This window comes from Doryrhamphus excisus, chromosome 17 (genome assembly GCF_030265055.1).
Source record: "Doryrhamphus excisus isolate RoL2022-K1 chromosome 17, RoL_Dexc_1.0, whole genome shotgun sequence".
NCBI lineage: Eukaryota > Metazoa > Chordata > Actinopteri > Syngnathiformes > Syngnathidae > Doryrhamphus > Doryrhamphus excisus.
The window spans coordinates 12,316,128-12,327,956 of record NC_080482.1 but is presented as its reverse complement, the minus strand read 5'-3'; the positions used below and the strand labels follow the sequence as shown (position 1 = coordinate 12,327,956).

The 11,829-nt window shown below is 41.1% G+C and overlaps 1 protein-coding gene across 1 annotated transcript; it reads right to left on the bottom strand.

The window, feature by feature from the left end:
- Window positions 1-651: 651 nt before the first annotated feature.
- Window positions 652-3,736, bottom strand: hapln2 (hyaluronan and proteoglycan link protein 2). The gene is made up of 6 exons (XM_058054129.1): window positions 3,604-3,736; window positions 3,433-3,545; window positions 1,512-1,868; window positions 1,324-1,440; window positions 1,025-1,207; window positions 652-947 (listed from the first exon to the last, which is right to left on the bottom strand). The coding sequence occupies exons 2-6, from the start codon at window positions 3,512-3,514 to the stop codon at window positions 652-654; spliced, it is 1,035 nt and encodes a 344-aa protein (XP_057910112.1). The 5' UTR covers window positions 3,515-3,545; window positions 3,604-3,736.
- Window positions 3,737-11,829: the final 8,093 nt, after the last annotated feature.

The following is an 11,829-nucleotide window of genomic DNA, read 5'->3' as shown; positions in this document are numbered from 1 at the left end:
ATGCCCCGACCCAGGACAGACGCCATAGGCTCAACTAAATAATCAAACACAAAATCAGATGCAGGTGCCTTTTACGGCATAAAAGTGTCACACTGTCACACGGAGCGTGAAAGACAGAAATGTGATAGTGGTCCAAAATAATAGTTTTCCAAAGTAATATTGATCGCAATATACATTCAAAATGAGCCATGGTGCTAACACAGTAGCTCTGCAACAGTTTGATTGATCATAAGTAAAAAAGGCTACTAATGTGTAACAACTAGAGTCATTGAGAGTTTATGTCAGTCAAAGGAAGACTAAAAACGTCTTTGGTAACTCATACTGAAGCAAGACGCGACATACTCATACTTGAGCAGATATGTAAAGGTGTATTTTAGATATTACTCATGCAATTCTGTCTACTGTCCATCGGAAGGCAGAATCGTTTAACGGCATGGTGGAATAGAGCCTTAGATTAGAGATTGACAGTAGAACTTGAAAAATGACTACATTTAAGTCATTTTCTTGTTTAATTCTTATTTTCCTTATCAAAGCAGCCACACACATCAGACAGCTACTGTAGGATTGATGGATGGATGGATGGATGGATGGATAGATAGATAGATAGATAGATAGATAGATAGATACGTAGATACAAGCTGTTGTATGTGATTATTCTGACTTTAAAAGTTGCTTGTAGCAGTATGCTCCATAGAGATGCGAGGACTTCTGGGGAAATCCAAATGAGCGTACTCCTGCATCAGGAAGGCCTCCACAGCGTACCCTGGGGGTGCCGATGGGGAATCGCACACTTCCGTCTCTTAGCCACCCGCCGTCGCATCGGTCGAAGTCACGGAAGCGCCAGGCTGAGTAGAGCTGGCCCACCAAAGCCAGATCAGCTCCTTGGCGTCTACATGCTTGATCGGCCTGCTCAAAGGAGAACGAACCTGGTATATAGAAGACGGAACCTGCCGGGGGGGGGGGGGGGGGTGTCTTTAGAGTCCCACACAAACATCTGAAGACCTTCACAAGCAACGACACTCACCAGCTGTCAAAGAGGTGAAGCAAAAAACATCAAAACGATCTTGATTCTTGTCTTTAGGTCCATAATTGCGGATCCCAGGACGTGGTTCTGCTCCACAGGCGGGTCGAGGAGTAATGATGGGGTACTGGACTGATCCATCCTGCAACCAGCCTGCATTACACCAGTCCAGACCTTCTGTCCAGGCTGTAGGAGACAACATGGATTTTGATGGTACATATACAATATCATCATGCCTGGTGTCATTCTAGTTTAAAAATCCTTGATCTTGTTGATATTGGTGAAGTGAAGATAAGTTGCACCTCTGTACAGTTGGTTGTATGATGCTAATATGCCATCCTGCTCCTCACACGCCGTCTTGGCCTCGCTGAAAGTCAACTTGTAGCGGCCGTTTTTACTCTGATACGGGAAAACCACACCTGCAAGTAAAAATACGTCACTGTCAACAAAAGCAGAAAGCAAGCAAGCTTCCTCCTCTACTGTTTACTACCTTCGATCCTCAGAGCGATGACCACGCTCTCATCCTCGATGTCGTTGATAAGCTCGCAGCGGTACGTACCGCCATCCTGCAGCTGCAGGTCACTGAGCTGCAGGGTGGCGTCCATGTTGTGAGCTTTCCGCAGAGACGCCCGCGGACCAAGCTTGCCGTGTCGCTTGGAGGCATGCGCGTTGGAAATCATGATGATGTTCTCTGGGCCGATGCGCCCGAGCTCCAGCTTTGTCCATTTGACTTTGTAATGGACTGGCTTGGTTTTTAGGATGCATGGCAAAGTGGCGTTCTCGCCCCGTCGGCCAATGACTTCGGCGTAAACGGGCGGATCCAGGAGGTACTTCCGCTTAGTGGGGGCTGAGTGATAAAGGACCTTGTTAGCAATCAAGAGGAACTAAAGGAGAAATATGTTATATGATGATGATACATGGCGGCACGGCGGTCTGGTGGTTAGTGCGCAGACCTCACAGCTAGGAGACCAGGGTTCAATTCCCACCCTCGGCCATCTCTGTGTGGAGTTTGCATGTTCTCCCCGTGCATGCGTGGGTTTTCCCCGGGTACTCCGGTTTCCTCCCACATTCCAAAAACATGCTAGGTTAATTGGTGACTCCAAATTGTCCATAGGTATGAATGTGAGTGTGAATGGTTGTTTGTCTATATGTGCTTTGTGATTGGCTGGCGACCAGTCCAGGGTGTACCCCGCCTCTCGCCCGAAAACAGCTGGGATAGGCTCCAGCACCCCCCGCGACCCTCGTGAGGAAAAGCGGTAGAAAATGAATGAATGAATGAATGATGATACATGATCATCCATCACCACAGAGAAACCTACGAGCGAGTACTCCTACCACCAGAGCCTTTTCGTAAGATTTGGGTTTGACGAAAATGTTTGACAAAACTTTGTCTCGGTTCGCGTACACTTTCTCGGTTATTGTACAGTATTACGCATCACAAACTTAAATCTTGTGGTTTCTTTATTCAGCCATCTTGGATCACACACCCAACACCAAATCTAATGATACTTAGTTTACAGTGGAACCTTGTTTACTGAATGCCCAATGTTAGTGTTTTTTAATTAATGTTGAAAATTTACCTCAAAAGTTTGCCTCAGTTAGAGTACATTTTCTGGTTACACACTCCATGAGTTCTTAATGATTTTATCACAAAACATCCAGCTTGTTAATACATGGAAACAGGAACTGGAAGTCAGCTGCCGGCTATGATGTCATCAACAGTTTGCTCTGTAGTTCTTTGATAAATAACAGTTACACTACGAGTCTTAAAAACAAACACAAAACACGTTTTTAGCATTTAACAGTTCTAGTTTTACATGTGTCCATCCATCCATTTTCTGGGGGAGGGAGGAAACCGGACTACCCGGATGAAACCCACACACGCATGGGGAGAACATGCAAACTCCACACAGACCCAGGTCTTCCCAATCTCCTGACTGTGTGGCCTCCATGACCTTAATGCTAACCACTATACCACCGTGCGGCCTTAAGCTAAAAATTTACTTAGCCAGGTGGCCATTTTCAGCCTGCAGCACATTTCCATGTGCCCGCTGCATATTGTCAAAATGAAATGAATTGATTATTAATTAGATATATTTTTAAATATTACTCTTGTTTGCTTTATCACCCATAACGCAAAGCTAAGATGTGGATGCTTTGTTGCCATAGTTAGCATATATTGATCTACATTGGATGTAGGTGCTCATAAATGGGTTTCTACACAATCTACTGTAAAAACTGCTTCCAGAAGGTACATTATGGTTGTGTAAATGTCTTTTTGAAATATTAGCTTGCATAACTTTTGAAGGTGTGTTGTGGAGGAGTTATGTAAAGAGCACAGCTGGATGTTCGCACATTGCTGGAGGCTTGCTTGGCATCATCATTCATTTGCGTCCTAAAGGCTCATTCACCTTGTTGTGAGGTACCTGTGAGCAGAGCTGTGGTCCAGGTGAGGCAGCAGACAAGAAGAACCAGAGAGCACCTCATGGCCATAGAATGATCACTGGCAGCTTCTTCAAGTCACCTTTTGGCACACAAACTTTGAATTTTCATCAATAAATACAGTGAAAATATTGAACTACCTTTCGCCTGAGGAGAGAAGATGTCTCCATCGCATTCTGAAGCTGTTCCACCACTTAAGGAGATTTCTGGTAAAGTCATTACTTTGTGGATGTCTCTTCCATGTTGGCTCAGTGGTCGACGTCCTGAATGTTCATCTGTCATTCAGCATGTCAGTCCACTGTCTTGCCCTCTCTCTTGCCTCTCACGCCGGTCACATGGTCCACCATTGTTGTTCTCTGCTGACCTCCTGATGTTAATGACCAACAGGGCGGGGCCCTCACCATGCTTCTTCTGTTTTTCATCACAGATGAATGTTTACAACATGATGCTGTTCTTCATGCTGTGGTGCCTTTTTCCTTGTGTTTGCCAAGTCATGCTTTGGTCTTTGGGCTTATTTTTAGGGGTTGTGTTGCCCCCAGAGACACAAAGCTACCTCAGCTGTTAGGACCTTCTCAATATATACGTCTCCAGGGGCATCTGAAGACTCGACATGTAACTATTTGAAACTATTTGTCTCCTTTGAAACCAAATTACTGGAGATTTGAACCACAAGATGTCAAAGTGTTTGAGAACACGATTAGGATCGGGTTGGATGCCATTGGATTAGACGTGTCTGGGTATCTGAAAAGCAAATTATTTTCAATTTGGACCAACAAAACGACTCTGGGTGGTTTGGGGTTAGGATCAGGATTAAATTTTTGACTATGTATACTGAGACTTCTTTGAGACATGGGTCAGAAGACTTCCATTCGGACTGAATCAATGACATTAGAATATTAAACTTTGACCAAATTGTGACTTTTGAGATATGGACCAAAAGACTTCGGTCTTCTTTGAGGATTGATTCACATAACTTTCTCAGACTTGTTGTGATCTTTGAGACTAAATTATTTGGGGCTTTTTAAATTTTGACTGACAGACTTAGATGTTCATTTTCTCAGCGGTCATTTTTAGGGTTTGTGTTGTCCCTGAAGACACAAAGCTACCTCAGCTGTTAGGACCTTCTCTACAGTATATGGCCCGGTGAAAGACTCAACATGGAATCGTTGGCTTTGGACAAAATGATATATCTTCTTTGAGACCAAATTACTTGAGACTTGAACCACAAGAATCGAGAGAACTGGATTAGGATTCGGTGGATGACATTCCTTTGGACAGAGAAGTCTTCTTTGGGTATCTGGAACCAAAGTATTTCAATTTTGGACCAACAATGCAACGCAAAGTGGTTTGGGGTTAGGATCAGAATTAATATTTTGACAACGTCCACAGAAGCTTGTTTGAGACCTGGGTTAAAGGACTTAGATCTTACATTAGGACTGAATCAGATGATCGACTCTTGGATTTTGACTAAATTACTTGAGATTTGGCCCGAAATACTTTTTTGAGGACTGAGCCACATAACTTTATCAGACTTGTTTGGTAATTTTTGACCAAATTATTTGGGGTGTTTGAGATTTTGACTGAAAGATTATGGTCTTCTTTGAGGGCCAAACCACATGACTTTGTCAAAGCTGTTAAGTTCTTTGAGAACAAATTACTTGGAGATTTTTAGACTTTGACCAAAAGGCTTGGGGCTTCTTTCAGGACTGAACCATACAACTTCACAACTTGAGACTTGTTTGAAATCTGGACCAAAATTTTAGGTTATATTTTTGGAGATTTGGACCACATTTTATAATTTGAGACTGAGTTGACGTTACTCAGGTTTTGAGACTGCCACCAAAGACTTGACACTGGACTTGAGATAAAGTCTGGTAAGATGTAACCAGTGTAACTCCACACTGTACACTGTAACTGATGATTGTCCACAAACAAAGGTGACGTTACGTGTCCATGTTATAGATGCTGTGCCGGTGTGTTACTGACACAGGATGACAACAAGTGTTGACAGCGAGTCTTGTGTGTCTGCTTTCCAGGACTGTAGCTCTCTTTCAGGCATCTTTATGGCCGCTCTGGGACAGGAAGCTTGTGTTGGCTCACTGACACAACGACTGCATTGTCACACTCGCACACTGGCAGCCAGCGGACAGACACACACACACTGGAGGCGACAACAAAAGGAAATAACGGGATTCTTTTTTCTGCTTGCGGAGCCTCGTCATTGTCCTCTGTCATCAATGAACGCCTTTCTAGGCCTCCAATTAGTATTCACCATAAAACATCCTGCTTCACTCTATATCTATCTACACCAGGGGTCTCAAACTCAATTTACCTGGGGGCCACTGGAGCTAGGGTCTGGGCAAGGCTGGGCCGCATCAGGTTTTCCAAAAAAAACCAAAAACAAACGCATTTATTAAAAACAGAAAAATATACAAACTTTTTCAGTGCTTTGGTTCCGATTTTCTACAATAAAAGCTCTGATAAAACATTCCACTGTTCTCAAATATCTTAATTTTCATTTTTCTGCACAAAATAAGATGAAAAATAAATAAACAAATCAAGAATAAAGAAAATCAATCAATCAGTAATAAATAAATATAATAATAATAATAAAACGGCAAATAATAAAAACTTAAGAAACCACATATAGTTGGTGGGTAGACAAATTATCTTTTTCAGATTAAAATGAACAAAGCATTATTAGAGCCCTGTAGACATGACAAAACACGACTATAGTCACATTTATACTCTTTTTATTTACAACATATTGCGCAACTGCAGGGTCTCGAGACACATGCTAACTCGCAAACTAGAGAACTAGCGACCTAAACGGTAGCCTTCAAGTTATTTCCTTTAAACTTAAATAGCCAAAAACTTACCACTTCCACACGGATAGGGAGGATAACTATTAACAGTTAATTAACCTTTAACATGAAGATTAATCAAACGTAATAATTTTTTCTGGGTACATGATACCATACAGCATCCATATCAAACTTGCGGGGGCCGCACTAACATTAAACTTTCATATCCAGGCAGGGGCCTCAAACTCGTGTCCGCGTGTTTGAGACCCCTGATCTACACTATCTATCTGCAACTGATGTGGAGAAAGGGTGGGATCAAATGAGATCTTCTTCTTTTTTGGACATGTTGAATTGTGTAAGTTTAAGTGACAACATGTTTTGGAAGAAGATGGCGGAAATGATGATGACAGTTCAGTCTTCTCTCGCCTTCCAAAATCTGACTCTTTGGTTAATTATGGTTGATATGGTTTCTCAATTTAGTTCTTTCTTTTAACATTTTCACACATCATTCACACATCATTGACAGCAATGAATAATTAATTCATTTATTTTCTATACCGCTTATCCTCACGAGGGTCGCAGGTATGCTGGAGCCTATCCCAGCTGTCTTCAGACGAGAGGCGGGGTACACTCTGGACTGGTCGCCAGCCAATCACAGGGCATATTACATATATTTTCTGTTCAGGAAGTATACAACAATAATTTGACACCTTGATTTATTTTTTTTATATAACACAATTGAAAATGCATAGATAATAATAATGATGATCTTTTCCAAATAATAAAAATATAACTATGGTTAAAGAGCTTCCACATATAAAATAATTAACCCTTATTGATGATAATTTAGGGTTGCTGGGGCATAAACATTTTCTTTTTTTTTTAAAGCATTGCAAATGTAAGCAAAATGTTTTTTTTTTAATTTTTATTCCAGTTCATAAAAAGGTCTGCTCTTACTTTCAGCATAGTTCAGCTGCCACCGTGACAGGCTGTCACTCGAGGCATGGTTGAGCAATGAGGGCTGATAGTGGAAGGAGAAGGGGTGGGTCTCATCCGATGGTGCGCTGGATGGCGTGGTGAAACCGTGCGTGACTTTGGCGATGAAAGGCGTGACAGGCGTGGGGGTCATGGTGGCACGGAGGTATGTGTTCTGACAAATGACCCCCCCCCCCCCCCCCCCCCGGGATAAGTTCTTACAGACATCACTCCAGTGAAAAGACATTTCTGTCAAATGCCCCCCCCCCCCCCCCCCCCCACCTGTCTTTTCATGCAGTGACATGTGGGTCTTTTTCTTTCCATACAGTAGGACCTCATTCAGACCTTGAAATGGATTCTAATGAAACATTTAAGGAGGCGGGTGGTTCCTGCTCATTTAATTTCCGGCTTTTACATGATATTATGATATTGGATCAAAGTGTGGCAGTAAGTTTCTTTTCATAAAATACAATATAAATGCTTTCTTCTCCTCTTAGCCGACATGTTGGCATAAAAATGAAAGCAGGGATATGTAAAAAAAAAAAATCACTTTCATAAATGAGGCCCAGAAACGTATCTTTTGAGCCTGAATATATAGAGGATGGGCTACAGGTAATCCAGTAAGACACCCCCTTACCCTCCTGCGCCTTGTGCTAAATGTTTAATGCTAAATGTTTAATGATAACAGCATAATGAAAACACCTATTTACAATGTCCTGTTCTCTTTGGGATTGCTGTGCCAGCACAAGACTTGTGCTCCCCGTTAAACTCGTAAACTCAACATAATCCTCAGGTAAAAAATGCTGACAGCAAACAAGCATCTTGCTGAATGTTTGTAGCGATGTCGTTAAGTCCAAGTTCAGAGACAGTGGTATACACGGCTTCAGTCTGTCCCATTCTTTTGGTTGTATGTGGAATCTAAAAGTTGACCAACTTTTTGGCTTATTGCCACAACCTTCCACAATACACGTGCGAGACATGGTTTATGACCTAGCGTTGACATTTTGCAAAGTCACAAACATCACAGCAGCAGCTGCAGTCGTTAGTGTACCGATCGGCAGTGGCTTGAGGCGTGTCTCAGTGAGTGTTGCTGAGACCAGCGAGGCGTCGTGTTCGCTACCACAAGAACAATATTGCTGTAGCTTGATTAACATACAGGTCAGTTATGTACATGGAATGGAATGGCCTTTATTGTCATTATACAAGATGTACAACGAGATTGGAGAGCTTCTCCTTTCAGTGCAGTAGTCAAGTTAAAAAAAGTATATAAAAGTAGAGTAAAAAAAGACAATTTAACAAGATAAATACAAGATATATACAAGATATCCAAAATATACACATAGTATTGCATAGGGGCATATGCAGGATCAGATATATGAATTTTAGTGCAATGATAAATGGGTCATAGTGCAAATAATGACTGGTGTGTACAGATGAGTAAAGTCACATATGAGTGTATTGTATTGGGTTGTTAAATAAATAAATATGATTGAGGTAGTAACAGAGGCAGTGATGGAAATATTGCACATTTGCATTATGCTAATGACCGGGTACGTTGTATGTCTGAGTTCAGGGTGGTGATGGCTCTTGGGAAGAAGCTGTTTCTCAGTCTGCTTGTTTTACATAGAACATTGTTACCTTTTTTTAGGGCTTTATATAAAATAGGTGGGTCCTATCACAGGCATTGTTAGTGCCCTCATGCTGACTTGTTTTCCTGCACACAGAAAAGGGAAACAAATATGTGTTCATGTTTCACATGAGGGTTGTTGATTGTGAATTCCAAAAAAAGTGCAGTTTTCTTTTAAAGAGCTTTGCTTTTAGCTCCTTGGCTAGCGCCGCTCAAATCTCATCAGTGCATTCTGGTTCAATCCCAGTCAGGTTACATGAAAACACAATTAAAGAAGAAAACTGTTAAGAAAAATACAGCAAAAATGACAAGAATATCAAAAGGCGAGAATACGCTTTGTTACTACCTATATTGCAAAGCTGACATGCAGGCTATTTTATATCTAACTTCAAATCCTGAATGTCCTTCACTTCTCAAGTTGAAAATTGGGATTATTGATGTCCGAGTTTACGTAAAACCACTTAAGTGCCTGTGGCGTTGGCACAGTGAATGATGGACACACTAGAGGCACGTCAGCCAATCACAAAGCAGTGGAGTTACTTCAGTAACATGAGGAAACATGGCGTGACCGTCACGAGGGTAGAGATAAAGATCTGGATGGAGGTAAGTCATAACACACATACCTGTCCTCTCTGTTTCAAACGCTTAAGCAACAGAAAACAGACAGGAAGTATAAATGTGTAGCCGGGGTACAAAAAACAGCAGCTTTGTACCACTTGTTGATACCCTCACGTTGCAGGAAAATGTAGGCGGTATTTTAGTTTTATCATATGCACAGACAAATAGAAATGCTTCAATAGATTTTGTGTTGTTTCATAGATTTTGACAGCATAAAACTAAAGCACAGCCTCACCGTGTTTAGTCCTGACTCTGGGCACCACACTCAGCCACTCTGGCTGAGGCTGAGATGGTTCATGTGGTTCCAACAGAGATGTACTTTGGTGCTAGACCATGAAAAGATTACTGTTTTATAATTTATAATGTTTTATAATTCTCGACAGAAGCCAGTGCAGAGACCTGGGCACTGTATGAACAAGGTCATATGTCCTGCTTCTAGTCGGGACTCGAGCAGCAACATCCTGGATGTACTGCAGCTGTTTTACAGCTCGTTTAGAGAGCCTGATGAGAAGCCCGCTACAGGAGTCTAGCCTTCTGCGGACCAAGGCATGGATTAGTCTCTGAATCTGGTTTAGATGCTATTCTCTTGATTTTGGAAATGTTTCTTTGATAAAGTCATTAAGCTGAAAGGAACATTTTTTATACATTTGTCTTTATTTTAATGTCTTCACTTATTTATTTTCAATTGATCATCAACATTTTATCCCTCTTTTATTACTTTGATTACATTTTTGTTATTATCCTTATTTTAACATTTTATTTTTTCTATTCTTAACACTGCACAAGCTATGTTGTCATTTTTAAATTAATATTTCAATGTTTATAGTTATTTTTTTCCCACACCCTTCTGTCTTCTCTTTACACAGGAAGTAAACAAAACTGAAGTGACAAAATGTAATCATATAATACAACATTCTGGCCTTGCAAGGACCGTTCAAGGCCCCCCGACAATAATAGTGCATGAGCAGTGTGTGTGAAGCTCCATTAAAGCCTCTTGATGTTCTTCTTGGATTTCACCGGAACATGACCAGCAGGTTTGGACGTGCATGCATCTTTTTCTTTCTCTGGTTCCATTGATGCCCTCCCGCCTCTGATGGAGAGATTGTGTTATCGCAGGGCCTCCTGGAGCCAGCCCCCCATCACTGATGGATGGATAAGAACTTCCACTATAATTCCATAGCAGACATAAAGTGTGTAGTGCTTGAACTTGCAGAGACAAGATCCATAGCAAAGCTGTGTAGAGATATATATTCTATACTTTTTTTATTATTATATATTTTACGACCTTCTAAATAAATTGTTTGAAACATTATTAGAGCCCTGTAGACATGGAATAACAACCCTATGGTCACCTTCACACTCATATTACCCAATGTGATAAACATAATAAGAGAAAATAAGCAATTTGAGAGATAAATAAGACATAGACTCACACATGTCAGAATTGAGAGAGCTCCTTGTCGTTCTTTTTTTACTTCTTGTTCTGTACAGTATTCATGTACAGTAAAGGAATCATCAATGTAATGTAATGACCAGTAGGGGCATTATTATTGTGTTGCGTTGCTAGGGGAGCTGAGTTATACAGTCCAATCAAGTCAAGCTTCTGATTGCATAAAATGAACATGACAGCTTGTAAATATGTTTATATGTGGAGATGATTAATTTTTGTTTTGGGTAATATTTTTGCAGAAGTGTGCACTTTTGCCGTGTATGAACAACAGTTACAGTATGTGCAGGTGTAAACAATTCTTTACTATCTAGTAGGTATCTTGAAGGTGAGAGGAATGCATTGTTGTCCTTCACGATCACATGACTGACACGAGACGTCAGGTATGTGAGACAAGTTTATTCGGCACACACCAAGCGATAACAGCTTTGCATCGCCATGGAATCCAACAAGGACAATAATCACCCTTAAATCACATCAGTTTGTCACTTTCTAGGTTAATGGTTTGTGACTGAACCGCCTCTCCCAGACAACTTAGATTACTCATGGCTAGGGTTGGGTATTGCTTATGCCGGTGCCAAATCGGTACTTTCGAAATGGTCCCGGTGCTTAAACGATGCCTGAACCGGTATTTAAAAAAGGAAAACATACAGATTGTTCCATAATTTTTGTCATAATTATCCCAGCAAAACTAGCCTTTTCTTGCAATACTTTAAATCAGGGGTCTCAAACTCAATTTACTTGGGGGCCACTGGAGCCAGGGTCTGGGCGAGACTGGGCCGCATCAGGTTTTCCAAAAAAAAACAAAAAAAAAACGCATTTATTAAAAACAGAAAAATGAATAAACTTTGCTTTGGTTTCGATTTTCTACAAGAAAAGCTCTGATAAAACATTC

Coding starts and splice junctions, on each gene's coding strand:
- hapln2 (XM_058054129.1), bottom strand. CDS start 3,514: ATGGCCATGAGGTGCTCTCTGGTTCTTCTTGTCTGCTGCCTCACCTGG. Junction 1,441..1,511: donor CATCGCTCTGAGGATCGAAG/GTAGTAAACAGT, acceptor TTTTACTTGCAG/GTGTGGTTTTCCCGTATCAG. Junction 1,208..1,323: donor ATACAACCAACTGTACAGAG/GTGCAACTTATC, acceptor TGTCTCCTACAG/CCTGGACAGAAGGTCTGGAC.